Here is a 15,985-nt window from a genome sequence, read left to right on the forward strand (position 1 = left end):
AAGCTGTCACCAATAACAAGTAGACGGGAAAATGTCTGGGAACAACATTTCCTTTGATGCTTTCAACACCATGACGGAAACCAGATCTAATGAATTGATAATCGAATCAGTCCCAAACATCATTACAGTAGGCTAATTATTTAACCTAGATTTCTGGGTTAAGGAATGACTGCAGGGAGGGGGAGATGTCATCACAGACGTGACTTGTAATAATTAGGTCAAATCCAGACAAAGATGCTCGGCTAATGCGTTTTTCGTCCCCCCAGCTTCTGTAAATCTCATGCATTTATCACCGGTTGACAGCAACTATGAAATGGATGCCATAATAGTCTTTAAAGCCTCTCACGGATCTTCCAGAAGTCTTGGAAAGTAACGTTGGCTTTAGAGAGAGATGCCTGATATCACATAGATTTGGCATTTATCTGTTAAAATCCAGCTGATGTAAAGCTTGAGAGCTGGGCCTTTTGGAGAAAACTCCCTGTCTTATGTATATATTTATGACGGCTTCAGAAAATCACATCAAATTTGCATCAAAAGACGACAATAGTACTGTTTTGAACAGTGCGTGCATTAGTACTTAAATCTCTTCTATAAATACGTATATGCATTGGAAAAGTTCTCTGTTAAAAGTAAGATTGAACTGAGAGATAAACTAACCCCCTTTCAGTGTCTTAATTTATTGTTGTATTAACCTGCGAGCCATATTTTTAATGTAAGTGGTCCAGGTGGCGCAGACTTTGACTGCTTCATTATGCTCTTGGAGAAGCCGTAGCGACGTGTTATATCGCAGCTGTCGGATGAAAGCTGAAGCTTGTATCTCCAATTCTGGGGATTTTCCCTCCTTTCATATCAGTTGAAGGATTACATGCTTCTCCACAGGCTGGAAAACATTCTCTTACCTCTTATCCTTTGTAAAAATGCATCGCCATCAAGTCGAACACGAGGCAGCTCTTGAAAAGCCGACGTTTTTATCTGTAAACTGCAAATGAGCTTATCTTGTGTTGGATGGGAAATGTTTTTCAGCAGAGAAGTTAAGTGGTAACAGCTCTCAGAAGTAGGAAAAATAATAAAAAGTACAATGTTTTAGAGCTCTGATGGAGCCCAAAAAATCAGGCCTGACCCTACAAGAACTATAGACCGCAAAATAATGGACATCGCTACCGTGACATCACCCACTGGTTGGCGAACTCGTGTTTTGAAGCCTCAAGTTCATTTTTGCCGTCGTCTTCTTGGTTTTTTTGGAGCCAAAAGCAAGAGTATTTTGTTGAAAGGGTGACTCTGACTGGGAAGCCGACATCCTGTCACTCAAGGAAAAATTTTAAGGCTTAATAAAAATGTAACCGGATGAGTTATGTAAAAATCCGAGCTCTACAAAGCTTTTGTTTTAAACATAGAGGAGCAACAGTGTGAAGAGTCCAAAAATGTTATATCCAACAAATCTGTAGTTTTTCAGTGGCAGAAATGGTTAAAAATCAGAAAATCTTGTGTTTTTGATCTATTTTAAGGGTTTTTATGAGCAATTACAAAGTGTTGTGTTCCTCAGCTTCCTCCTCTCCATGGTCTACGTGGTTTGAAAGCCGTAATTGGAGGTGATTGTGGAGAGAGCGCGGTGATAAGGCCGTAGACTCACGCAGAGTCTACGGCTCCAACATGGATCATGATAGGCGACTGACTCCAGTTACGGTCTCCTTCAATTCTTTAAGAAGTCCTTTAAAAAAGACAGATAACTGATAAAAGAGAAAATACATTTCTTTCCTTACATCTTCAAAGCATACTTTCACAAATAGGCTAATTATTTTGTTTTCTACCTTTCATCTCACAAGAAGGAGAAAATGCTTGTTTTGATGTTCTTCTAACCTCTTAATCCAGGGATACACAACGCGTTGCGTTTAATAGGCTATGGTAATTTCGATGATGGCTTTGAATTGTGCTCCGGCTTCAAGGAGAGCTAAATCTTGTCTCGCCTCCATTAGCTCCACTCTGATCTTGCACAAGGTCTAATTAAACTTTCCATCTAACTCTCTCAGGTAGGAATAAGAAGGGAAAGAGTTATGGGTGTTTATAGTGAAGAAGAACCCCAGTTTGCACCGCTCATGGCCGGATACAGGACCATTAAAAACGGCAATCCATCACGATTTGTTTCCACTCTCCTGTGTGCGGAGATGTTGGCGAGCCCGGAGCCTCTGTGAAACAATACTCCGGTCCAGATGACCTGGTGGGTTATTCGTTCTGTTGGATTATACGTCCCAGCAGAAACGCTCAGAGGGAACCTCGCTTGGCAAGGGTTCGCAGGGGGCTTGAAGGGGCCTGCTGTAGACAAACAATCTTTTAACAGTTGGTGAAGTGGTCCGCCGAGAGGACAGTGATCCCCTTTATTAAAACCACTTGTCCGACATTGTCTCTCCTCTCTCTCCCCTTGCTGGTTACATAAGGCCTAGGTGCTTTGTGATCGTTTGCAGGCTCTCCTGTTTTGTTTTGTCTGTCTCCTTCCCTCTGTTTTTTCTTTCCAGAAGATTTTTTGGGGGCACTTGAGGGGGGATGTGATCGTATCCTGACTTCTCCCTCGCGCTGTGCGTTGAGGTTTGGCCAACGTCCAGCTTTGTCTGCTCTCTTCCCGGGCACATTCCCATCTCCGGCACGCTCAAATTCCTGTCTCCGGAGCGCGCGTGCACTTTGCCGAGCCTGATGACTGCGGTTAGAGGATGAATTACTCTGCAGGCATTTGTTTGACAGATCGAGCCAGTCGCAATTGTGCACGTGTTAAAGAAACCGTTCGGAGGAGATCCGTTTGACCTTGTCTTAATTATTTAACTTTGTTTCCTTTTGTTGTTAAAAGACAGAGCGAGGATGGCACTTTTACCCGTGTCCTTGACCCACAGAGCCCGTGAGTTCTTAAACTCCTCATAAATCTGCAGCCGAGAGTCTATGAAGCTCAATGTAAACAGTTAAAACAACCACAAGGAGAGGTAGGGAAGGAAGTGAAGATGAAGTGAAATAATGATGGCTTTTGTCTGAACATCTCCAGAGTTGCAGGAAATGAATTATGTTGAATGTGCCGTTTTATCACCCACTTTACAATTTCTCTTACACAGCAGGGCATTCATCAGATGTGCGTGGATCACGCCATACGGTTTTCAGATTAAGCAAAGCAACGCAGACGCGGGCCTGGGCTTTTTCTAGACGCTCCGTAATCCATTTTCAAAGTTGAGAGGATGACAGATTCCACCGTACAATAGAGTGGCTCTTAAATTGAGCAGGAACTTTAGGGAAAGTATGATTTTCCAGTGTGCAGGAAGTTTGAAGTCTCTTGAAGGTTAATGCTTTTGTGAAGCAGTTGTGGGAATTAGTTGGGACGTCCTTATTGACCTGCTTGGGTGCGGTTCTTTGGAGGTTTCACAGTCAGCGGTTGGAAAGGATGTAACCTCTCCGTCTGCATATGAGAAGTCCCACTGATGACTCTTCTGCTCCTCTGGAGACACACAGCAGTTAGAGCTTTTGTATTTTTCTGCTTCTGTGGAATCATGGATGGATTACTGAATAGGGCTACCTGGTGAAGGATCAGGGGCCCGAAGTGTCAGGGGACCCCCTGAACCTTCACTTGCATAATGACAAAAGTCAAATTAACAAGTACAGACCAGAAAGGGACTCAAAATGACCAATAACAGACACAAAAGGACTGCAAAGAGATGCAAAGCAACTGTAAAAAGACACTAAGTAACAACAAAATCAGATAAAAAAGACAAATAAAATACAAAGTGCAGATTCAAAATAACTGCAGAGACAAAAAGAGACAACAAAAACGGGCAAAACAACCTGGAAGAGACATTAAACGACCACTAGGAGACACAAAATGACCACACTGAAACACAATATGACCAAAAAAGACGCGATTACCTCAAGGAGACCCAAACAACTACAAAAAGGCACAAAACAACCACAAGGAGATGCAAAATGACTACAAAGAGACCAAAAAGACACAATTCTCTCAACAAGACACAAAACAAAAATGTGATACAAAGGGACTGCAAAGAGATGCAGTGGAATAGCAAAAAGGCTGAAAATGATTACAAGAACAGGCAAAACAATCAAAAGAGACACAAAATTACCACAATAAGACACAGGAAACTACAAAAAGCCACAAAACAGCTACAAGGAGACACAAAATAACTGCTAAGTGACACAAAACAACCACAACAAAGTCTCAAAATTAGCACAGAGATTCAAAGGAACTACAAAGAAACAAAAAGTAGCCACGAAAAAACAGGAAAACAACCGAGAACAGATGCAAAACACAAGATGACCAAAAAGAGATGTAAAGGAACTGCAAAAAAACAAAAAGTGTCATAAAAAATTGCAAAAGAACTACAAAGAGAAACAAAACAACCACAAAAAGACACAAAACTGCCAAAAAGAGGCGTAACAACTACAAAAAAACATATAAAACCACCAGAAAATCTGTGTGTCTTGCTCCTGTGTAGGAGGGGTGGTGGGGGCCCTGTGCATATCTGTGCCCAGGGAAACGTTGTCTCTTAATCCGCCCCTGGTTGTAGTCCTCTGCTAACCAGCCCGAGCTGTACCAGCCTCTGGCTCGGTCACGGTCCTCACGTTACACCAGGCCCCAGCTGAGGCTTCTGATGGATGTAACCTTAGATAACCATCATGTCATTGTAAGCAAACGGTGCATCGTACCTCGGATTGGGTTAAATTTGGTTATTTCTTTATCATATGTCATGGAATCAGCACGTTTCAAAGCCGGTTCGTGTCTTTTATGGCATTGCAAAAATTCCTTTGAGCCATTTTCTTGTTTATACTGCGCCAAAACCTGACTAATTCCTTTTTAACAGAGCAGGATTTCTGGCTCTGCTGTATGATGAAGTGTTATATTTGGAATCACTCTCTGATCCCAGTTTTTTTTTTTTTTTGCTTTTTTTTTTGTTTTTTCGACACATTCGGTCCAACTGGGGCTCATGTGCACATCTGTAAAAAATGGATGATGCAAAGTGGAATCGTTCAATCTCAGAGGCCGACTATAACGAGAGCTGGAAGTCGGTGCTTCCCCCGACCCCTGACCCCGAGTCGTCAGCAAGCATCTAATGAGACATTTAATCATTTTGAAATGATTGTTTCCTGCAGGAGGCGCACCCTGCTCCAGTTTTTACGATCAGATGAGCTCAACATTTACAGGCCAACTGTTGCGTCAGTTGCACTCCAGAGTTCACATTTTTTAGGGGAATAAATGTTTGTGCCTAATGATGTGAATTTCAACCTTTTCACTCAGAAGTTTGCGGTGTTCAATAGAGCGAGCGTGCACTGTATTACTCAACTGTAATGCAAACTATTCCTCACTTAATTAATCAGAGCCTCCACCGGTTATTAAGTGGGTAACTGACAAAATATGTGTGCAGCCTAAATGGGATTGTGCTCAAATAATAGATCTCTTGCTCCTGCAGTGACTTTTCCCCGTCTGTCTGTCTGTCTGCAGACGTTTTGGCAGAGCTGCAAGTATGAGACGTTTTAAGTGGGAAACTTAGGAAAACCTGTGCTACTTCCACTTTTTAGATGTGGAGAAAAAGGCAATGGTTGTTTGCTCTGAGAGACGCAGGTGATGCTTTTACCTTCAGCTGTAACCAGAACTGTTTCTTTTACACTTAGGTTATTACAGTGTGGTGGGGTGGAGGAATTATTTTGGTGTATTCTGTTTCACTTTGAGGTAAACGTCTCAACTTTGATGTCTGCTTTGCTTCCACGAACAAGTCGTTTTAAAGATGGCTAAATGTGGAGTGTCAGTGTCACAAAAAGTGAGTGCAGCAACAGTTTGATACTTTCAGTTCAGCCAAATTACAAAAACACATACAGCATTTTCTCAATAGCCGCGCCGAGTTTATTCAACCACAATTAGGGGTGTGTAACAAAATCTGTATTTTTATGCCTGTTCACATGGAATCAGGGAGACAGCAGCCGGCATATCGGATGTTATTTCAGTGGATGAGAGCAGGACAGTCAAATTAGGTGAAGCCATCATAGATTACCAGTGATGGTAGATAGCACTGCTGTTCCAATTTGAAATATTTTAATATTTTGTGACAGAACTTGCAACCCAATCTTATGTAGCTCCTTTACACAAGACCAAAATCACAGGCAATCTTTTTACTGGACATTTTTAGAAAAATGTAATAAAATGATATTTTTTAAATTCTTTTAAAACTATACAGCATCACCTTCAGAGCATATTGACATGTGCGTTTTGTTTTAGCGTCCTGCCATTTTGTCTGATAACTTGTTTTTTCCACACCATCCAGAGGGTGTTAGTCTGCGGTTTATTGTCTGACGATTCCACGTGAAAGCAGCATTAAGGGGGCCGACGTAGGAACTAATAAGAACCGGTTCATGTTAAATCTATTGGTGCCAAATTTTGGTACCTGAGCGCGTCTGGGTGAGAGTGCTGGGTTCAGACAAGAGGTGAAAGAGCTGCAATCTTCCCAAAGTCCGTGTGGCAGCTGTTGGTCATTTATTTTGTTATTTCTTCAGGTGCTTCGTCAGCTACTCATTCTCTTGAATACTTTGTTGCTCTCTCTTTGGATTGCTCTGGTGATCCCACTGTCAGTCGCCCCTTTGGTTGTTTCTTTTGGTTGCTTCTTTGGTTGTTCCTCTATTGGGATTTAGGCCACATTTAATTATTAACGGCCCTACTAAAAACGGAACAGTCTTTCCTTTGCATTTTAAAAACTGAAAACAATCCTCGTGTACACAGATCTGCAAAAAACATCCAAAAACACTGTAGTATGTATGCCAGGCCAGTTGGCGTTTAACAGTTTAACATTTCATGCAAGAACTGTTGATGTGTAAACGACTGCAAAGAAACTGCAAAAAACGACACAATAAAACTAAAAAAAAATGCATAAAGGCAACAAAGATGTTCAAAATAATTAAAAATAATGGCACAAACACCACAAAGTCTGTGTGTAGAGGAGCTGATGGGGCCTTTTGCATTTCAGTGCCCAGGGGCCAATTGTGTCACGGTACTGGTATCGGTTCAAGTGCGAATGGTAATCAACCCTAACCACAGAACATCGGAGGTTAATGGAATTTCAATTGTGCTCCTTGTAGCATTAAAAAAGACATTTGAAAAACTCAGCAGCAGCACGTCTTTCCAGAATCAATGTTTTGGTAACTCTTGATAATCCCTCAACAGCTTTCATATGGACTATTTCTTTGGTTGAAAGTAGTTCCAGTGAGGTCAGTGAATTATACAAAAATAACTGGAACATTTTTACTGGAAAGACAAGCTGTTGCTGTTGAATTTATTAAATGTATTTTTCCCATGCCCTGAGCGCAACAAAAAATCCCATTGATATAGGGGTCACCGCAGAAATTCCAGATATCTCAAAACCTCGACACGTGAAAACAAAAAAGATCCGCAGAGGTTAGTGGAAAAATATGTCTTTGTGTAATATGGATCAACTGAGCCTTTAAATTTAAATACTAGGATTGAAAAAGGAGACCAGATTACATAACATGAGCTCAGACTTGTAAATTATCCCACCTGTCACTGCTGCGTATATCATACAAGCTTTGGGAATTTTGTGACAAGATGAATTTATCACTGCCGAGCGTGAGCGCCAGCCTCGACCTCTTGGACAAATACCTTCCATCACTTACGGTCTCATAATCGACAGCGCTCAGGAACCACTTGACGCGTGAATCATTCATACCTCCCCATAAATAATAAAACTCTGGCAGCCAGTTAGCAGCACCTGCAACTTGAAACAGTAGTTCGTGAAACACAATCTTTTACCTTGTAAACTAATGTGTTTCACCTGCCTCGGCCGGGGCGTCTGGGTACGCCGCAGACAGGTAGAGGGAACAGATCCTCTCTTCCTGCTCCTCTCCCCCCTCCTGACCTTGCTTCCTCTTCCCTCCGATGAATTTTTCACCAAAGCTCTTTGATATATTCCCGTCCTGTGGGAGCCCGGGTAATGCAAACTGGAAGCGTGAGGCGTAATTATTTCTCAAAACTGCACTTCTACCCTAATTAGTTCACTCCTCAGAAGTGGGCCTTGCATTATTTACACATCAAGGGGACACACAGGGCGGGAGATAAATATTCATTGTTTGTTGACTTTGCCCCGGTCCCTCGGCTCAAGTTGAGTCGAGAGCCGCTGTCATTGTGGCTTGTTTGTGCGACTTCCGCATGGCTGCTGCCCGCGACATAATCTGCCCCTGTTCTTCTGTAATTATCTCCACTCATGCAGCTCAGAGTCGCTTTAATAAGTGGACAACATCCTCGCCCTGGCACAAGCTGAATCAAAGTGTTCACTGATGAGATTTGTTGTAATTGTGACCTTGCGCAGATTTGCCCCGCTGCAGTTAGTGTCATAGCGGTAAACAGCGAGGAGCATATTTTATTCAGCCAGACTTTGACACCATTTCAGCTTTGTCTCCCTCAAGCTTTTTGTTCTGGGTCATCTTTAATGAACTGCTTTTTCCAAAAGAGGCAGCTGTTGCAAGGCAAGGCAAGTTTATTTATATAACGCCATTGAGACACAATTCAACGAGCTTTACAGGAGCGTAGAAATACATGAAATACAATACGCTACGAAAACATTAAAATCGCATTCAAACACTTCACGACAATCAAAGAGGTGAGAGCAAGGGAATAAGTTGTTATAGTTTAAAGAAAAAATAATCATATTGGAAAGTTACAGTGTACAATAATGTTTTATGTCCCAATTTAACCCTTTAACACCTGGATGGACGCCTTTCACGATCATTTTAACCTCTTAAACTTGAGAACATTGGTTTAAATTATTTCAAAAATATGAGAAAAAAAAGGTATAAAAGGCTAATATTTTAGGACAGTCCAAGAATTTTGTGATGTTTCTGGGATTTTAGGACATTCTAGGACTTTAGGACTTTCTCAGATTTTATAACATTTCTAATGTTTTTAGCATTTTAACATGGCTCTAGCATTTATGGACATTTCTTGAATTTTAGGACATTTCTAGGATTTGAGGACATTAGGGGAATATCTAGGACATCTGTCAGGGGTCACGGAGGATCCTCCACTGGCAGTTTTTTGATAAACACGCTCTATTTTGATGCTGTTTTGTGCACTCTGACACCCTATGTATACTAAAAGTTCAAAAACAGTTCTCAGTGCGAATCATTTTATTTTTATTGTGAGTTAGGAAATGGTTTGACGACAGATTTTGTCCACGGGTCATAAGTTGATAATCACTGATTTAGTGCTTCATAGACAAGTAAAAGGATTTAAAATCCAGTGCAGTGACTCAAGGAGCAGTGTAATGTGCTCCACTTTCTTGGCGTCAGTAAGGACTGTGGAAGCAGCATTTTGGACGAGCTGCAGCTGTCTGTTCGATTTGATTTTTTACTAAGACATATGAAGACACCATTACAGTAGTCTAGCCTGCTGAAAATAAATGTACAGACAAGTTTTTCTGTGTCTTGTTTAGACAGAAATCCTTTCATTCTTGCTATGTTTTTCATGTGGTTGTAGGCTGATTTTATGACTGTTTTTATGTGGCTGTTGAAATTTAGGTCAGAGTCCTTAAGTACATCAAGATTTCCAGCTTGATTTGTAGGTTTTGAATTCATGGATTTCGAGGTGAGCATTGACTTTGAATCTTTTTGTTCGGGGCCAAATATCATTATTTCAGTTTTTTCTGTGTTTAGTTGTGGAAAATTCTGGCACAGTTTCCTGCTTCTGTTGGTTGCAGAAGCAGATTTGCGGGACATGTGAAGTCTTTTTCCTGTCAATAGGCGGGTATGAATAGCTTGCTGTATGTGACCCCCCACCTCTGTGGTCGTGCGGCCATGAGGCCCATTGTCTACACTAAAAATGCCCGCTGGGAAACTCTTGTTGCCTCAAGAAGCTTGCGCCCATTGTCGACTTTTGACAACTCCCCATTTCCCATTTCATCCCACCAGCTTCATCTCTGTGCGTTGCGAAAGAGAGGCGGGGGCATCTTGTGATGCCTGGCACAAGAATTACCATAATCACTGTCAACATTAATGGAGATCCTATCACTGGAGAATTTAAACACGGCTTTTCCATATTTATAGAGTCAATAAACAGAGAATGCGCAGCAAAATGTCTGTTATGATTCAAAAGCGAGCCGTGTTTACTGGCTTTGAAATGCATATTTGGGTTAGTGGATGAGGCGGAGGGGATCGCAGTTTAAGTTGTGGGATAGGAGTGGAAACGTAATATCGCCACACCAGACACAGAACATCTGAAACCATAAATGTCTCACTCTCACCGTCTCCAGGGTTTCCACTTTCTCTCAGACATTTGCATAGCCGAGCTTGTGTACCTCTTCCCTCCGTCCTGCTGTAGGTGGCGGTCTGTGGTGGGTTCGTTTGATTCCCTTTAGAACTGCAGAAGCGAAATACAATCAAAATCTAATCTAAATAAAGCAAACATGTAATTGTCAAACAAATAATATCACTTATTACTAGTAAAACAACAACTAAATACTGAAAACACATCAATAGTTCCTACAAGTAGATTAATCAAGTTATTGATGAAGTACTTTTTCAAGGAAAAATGCCAAATTTCTCTGATTCCAACTCATCACTTGTGAATCATTTATGTTTTTGTTTAATTTATTTTTAAAATTTTTTTAAAGTCTTCTATGACGGTAAACTGAATATTTAGTGTTCAAATCAAACATGTCATCTGAATATGTGACTTTAGGCTCTGGGGAATTTTGAAGGCCAATTATATAGGCAGGTGCTCTCCAAAATTTGGCACAGATAGCGTCAACATGAATTGGTACTGTGTAGCACCAATGTAATTCGGTTGGTACTCTTAAAAGTACTGAGTTCAGTGCCCAAACAAAGGCCCTCCTTACAGCCAGTGCTCGAGTTGGCTGGAGGTCAGGGCTCCGAGCTGGCCATGCCAAACTGTGAAGGTCATTTCCTTATGGACCGGCTTTGTTGCAAAGTGGTGCTGTTGTGTTGAAACAGGAAATTGTTGCCACAAAGTTGGAAGCACTCTATTGTTTAAAATATTAAGATTCCCCTTAATCAGAAGCCGAGAGGCTTACCCAGAACCACGAAAAACCAAAGCACAAAAAAGGATGTGCAAAGGGCCGTCCACATACTTTTGACCTTGTAGTATATTAAACCGCAAACCAGCATGATGACGAGGGGTTCTCCAAGTGTGGTGAAAGAGCCGCTGGGGATCCTAAAGTGGCCTCACGTGGTGTTTTGTAAAAAGCGGAAAAGTTAAATGTCACTTTGATTCACTTGAAATCACATAATTTCTATAAACAATTGATCTAATCACGGGTTTCCCTCTCACCACTGCTGCGTCTGTATTACATTTAGGCTATCAGAACAAGTCTCACTATATGGGACAAAGTTTATCCGCATGGGGGGTCTGTGGTCGACAGTAAATGTGTGTTTATTTTGGTTTCTAAGACATGAAAGTGAAAATCCCTGAGCTGCAGTTAGTTTGCTCTACTGTTACACTCACTGTAAGTCTCTGTGGAAAAGAGCCTCCAGTCAATTTGTAAATTGTACGACTTCCATGAGCTCCAGTGACAGTTTGGTATATGAGCGCCACCATAGACCCACAGTGCAGCTCTATCTTGGTTTTTGGCAGTTTAACATGTTGGGATTGTAAATGGAGCCGTGTTGTATTACAGCACCACTATCACAGCAAAGTCTTTCTACTTCTTCAGCGTTCTCGTCCATTTTAACGAATGAGCTAGTTTGATACATTCATTTTTATTAAATATGTGTAAATTAGGACTGTTAAGTGATTAATTATAATTGCAATCATTTTTTTATATTTATAATTCCAATATTTAACATTTCAAACAGTCCATAATGAAAGGTAAAGCAAGTCTTACCAGAATGTCTGATTTATACACAGTCAGAGTCCACAGGTTTATCCGTTTCGGATTATCGTGCATCACTGGTTATGATATCTTCATATTGCACTTAGGAGTCAAAGGAAACCTTTGGGCTTGACAGAAATATTGATTTAAAGTATATCATGATATATATTGATAGACTGATATGAAAAAATGATCGTGAGAAGATTTTTTTTTCCGTATCCTCCAGCTCTACATTTAGTTGATGCTTTGGAAAAATAAAATTGGGTAAATTAGCTTTGACTTAGTGCATCTCATTTGCTAGCTGTAATAACCCCTGCAGTTTTATTTTGACCTCTCGTCGGGTTTGCTGTTTTTTCCGCCAAAACTAACATTTCAAGGCATTATAATTCTTATACAGTGACACCGATTGCAAAATGTTCTGGTATTTATTCACTCTTGACTAAATATGTAGGGTAGCTGTTGTGTTTTTGGCTTTAAAGTGTACACTTATTCCACTATTAGGTCTGAATAAATGATCTTTGTCTAAACAATAATTCAGTCTCCTTAGTTTTTGACCTTTCAAGTCAATATACCACACTTCATCATTTCACAACTTTTCCTCTCCAGCCTCTCTGGAGTCAGAGAATGATAACTTTCCCCTTCTGGTGCAGCTTCTTCATCATCTGAAATCCAACAAAATTGACTTTTTTTGTTTTTTTTTTCTTTGCAGCGCTCTTAACAGCTGCAGCAGGCCGAGTTTGGCAGAGCGTTAACGGAAACTGTGGTGTTTATTCTTCCTCTGCAGGTGGAGATCACGCTGCAGGACATCAATGACAACCCGCCTGTTTTCCCTAATGACATTCTTGATGTGACCATTGAGGAGAACGTTGGAGATGGCTTCAAGATAATGCAGCTAACAGCCACGGATGCAGACAAGGTAATGGCTCCCCCAGTTTCTATTCTGTCTGACAGTGTTTTTGTACTTTTCTGTGCCCGTTTTCCACTCCACTGCTTTCAGAATAGATATCCTGGGAGTGATTTGAATAGAAAATATGCTCTAAATTTTTGTTCCTACAGTGTAGAAACCACTATAGATTCAAATGGGGTTTTGAGGCCAACGCAGCTGTCAATAATGAAATGAAGCAAAGTCGACATTTAGCGTCTTTACGTTAGGCCGTTTTCATGCCAAAGGAATTGCAGTTACTTGGAGCAGAAAAGCCACTGAAACAACATTAAGATCATGGAAGGAATTATGTGCATATGAGTATTAAAGTGAACAATAGAAAAGATTTAGAGGCGGTCCATTGTGGGTATTTCACAAAAAAATGAGCCATAGAGGAGTTTCAGAAGTTATAGTCAGTATTTGGACAAAAAATATGGTGTAACTTTTGGAAATCGAGTAGAGGTGAAAGATCGAATAAACTGATCAGTCGATGGATAGAAATCAACAGAAGTCTTGTTTTGGAAGTCATAGCAACAATAAAATCTTTGCATTCAAGTCCTAAATCAAGACAGACAAGCCCCGAGTCCTGAACTTTGAGTTTTGGGTGCTAAACAAGTCATAATGTACTCTTTAACAAAGGTAATGCCAGTTTGACTAAAATATTGCCTATACCAAAAATTCTGCATGTTTTTTTTAAACTGGTATTTATTTGGTAAAATAGAAATTTCTTTGTAATAGTAGTTTGTAATTTTTGACCCTAACATTTTGCATACTGCATTTTGTTTTTTGTTGACCATGGCGCCTTTTTAGAATTGTTATTATTATTATTTTAATTTTTTTAAGGTTGTTTTTGACTGTTTTCTGCCTTTAATGATAAGACGGCAGTAGTGAGATAGTAATAAATATATATTATTCTGTAACATTATTTTAAATATAAATAAATACCGTTTTTTTCTTTTTTCTTGATATTTTCCAGTAATTGATAATTTTCTTTTACTACTTTTTTGCCATGTGCAGAACATGCTAAGTTGCAGATTGCCTTTTTCCACGTTTTTGACAGACAAACCAATGTGCTCATGTTTTGAAGGTCTAAATGCTTGTGAAAGGTATCTGAACAGCTCAGGAGAACTGATGTGATCCAGGTTTCAAAGGGTTAACATAGTACAACTTTAGCTTGTTACGAACAAGCTGCAGTAACTAATATTTCATATATAGAGATTATAGCTATTACTAGTTTCCAGCTCCTGTTACCTAGTTAGGCTTTTAGTAAAGAAAAAGAAAAAATAAAACGGTAAAAAGACAAAAAGGGTAAATATATACATCAAGACTACATAGAATTACAACATACTGAAAAAAAGACACAAAAGAGACAAAAAGACACAAATATCAAGGTAACACACTTACTTTGGGGGAAGGTATCACGTAATTCACTGGTATGAAAGTCAAAGTCCAGTTAAAAGTCTTTTTTGATTTTGTCAAGTCGAGTCTTAAGTCATCGAATTTGTGATTTCCAATTCATGTGACTTGACTCGATATCTCTGGAATTAATCAAAATAATCCATTATTTATCGAAGCAGACACACCTTTTTTTTGCTATTAATAGCGTAACACTTTTTTCAGACATCTTACAGACTAAACAGTTCATCAATTAATTAAAAAAAAATTACATTATATTAGTAAATTGTGGGCTTTAGAGTGCGAAAATCGATAAACTTTGTCAACACACAGTGACACAAAGTCTCTGAGAAGGACGCAGACACACCACTTTGACTCAATCTGTCTTCATACGTTTTTGTCCTCTGAACACACACACACACACACACACAATTGTCGTTTCTGTGTCTCGTGTGTTGACGTTATCTGAGACGCGTTGAGGCCACTGGTGTCACACAGCCTGGAGGAAAAGCGGCCAGCGATTGATTTTTCGGCCCGCCGCTCCGATAGTCCCTCCGCGGCCCCCATAGTTCACATTACATCAGCGGGATCACTCTTGATTAGTTAAAGGCTCCATCTTTCGCTGCTTTAGGCAGGATATGGACATTAAATCCTGCAGTGAGCGAAACGCAGGCCCTGCCGGCATCTCCAAGGTCTGCGGTCTCTCACCTGAGCCAAAGGACACAGTTGAAGTGGATGGAAAAAGTCAGGCCACAGAGGGGAGAGAGATCAGAAAGGGAGAATATGGACTCAAATTCGATGTTAACTTATGAGGCCACACGTTTTTTATTGCACAGCTGTTGCCTCACTGCCTTCTCTTTGCTCCGATTGTGAGAAAAGCCGTTCACTCCTGGACGTTTTTTCTGTAGTCGTGATGCTATATCGACTATAAATCTCAGAAGACCTGGAGGCAGGTCAGTCTTTTCAGTAGGGGGATTTTAAGGACATTATTTGATTATTTTCCTTTTTTTAAGTGCCAAAATATCCACAGCTTTGATCTTGGAAGCATATGGTGTTGAAATCAAACTGTGCGGTTGTTCACTTTTTCCTCATATCTGACTTTGTGTGTCAGCTTGAGCTCAGCTGAAAGATGAAACTTTTGGCTTTTAGGTATTTATAGAAAATTAAAGGGATACTTTTTGCTGATTTTCAACCAGTTTTGTATCAAAATGAAGTGAGTAGTATGTGAAAATGAACCCTACGGTGGGGAGGAAAATCGAAACAGGCACAGCAATCTCGTAACGATATACAAAACCAACACCACAAGTATCAAGTTTTTTATTGTGTAAATTATTAACATTTCAAATACAAACTCAACTTTTGGTAGCCTTATAATAAAAACAAATGCTTTTTTGAACGTCCACTAAATTTGCTGCAATCAAAGTGATTTAAGAGAGATGAACCGTCTGCCATTGTTTCACATGTATGAGTCTGTAAGATGTCACCACATCCAGTGGGGTTGTTTATTGGTCTTGTGCAGAGCAGTGCATTCTGGTAGTTGTAGGTTTTACAACTCTTAAGCAAAAGCATAATTTTTCTCAGTTTTCTCTGGTCATGTAACACAAATTTCAGAAGTATTTGTGTCTTTCTACTGAGTTTTATTTAAGGGGCATCTTTCCAGCAGCGAAATATTTCTTTAAACCTTTCAAACACGAGAAAATTGGCTTGATTTCTTTCAGAAACATGGGAAGAAGGCAAGGCAGTGAACACTAAAGTAATGACCCTGAAAATTAACAAGAAATGTTGTTAAAAAAAAGTGAAA

General features: G+C 40.1%; 1 protein-coding gene across 1 annotated transcript in view; it reads left to right on the top strand.

The window, feature by feature from the left end:
• LOC121947726 (protocadherin Fat 4) overlaps positions 1–15,985 on the top strand; it is a 147,236-nt gene that overhangs the window by 61,672 nt on the left and 69,579 nt on the right. The window contains exon 2 of the mRNA XM_042492815.1: positions 12,652–12,783. Within this exon, the coding sequence (XP_042348749.1) occupies positions 12,652–12,783 (132 nt within the window). The remainder of the gene's footprint in view (positions 1–12,651; positions 12,784–15,985) is intronic.

Source organism: Plectropomus leopardus, chromosome 9 (assembly GCF_008729295.1).
Source record: "Plectropomus leopardus isolate mb chromosome 9, YSFRI_Pleo_2.0, whole genome shotgun sequence".
Classification (NCBI taxonomy): Eukaryota; Metazoa; Chordata; class Actinopteri; order Perciformes; family Serranidae; genus Plectropomus; species Plectropomus leopardus.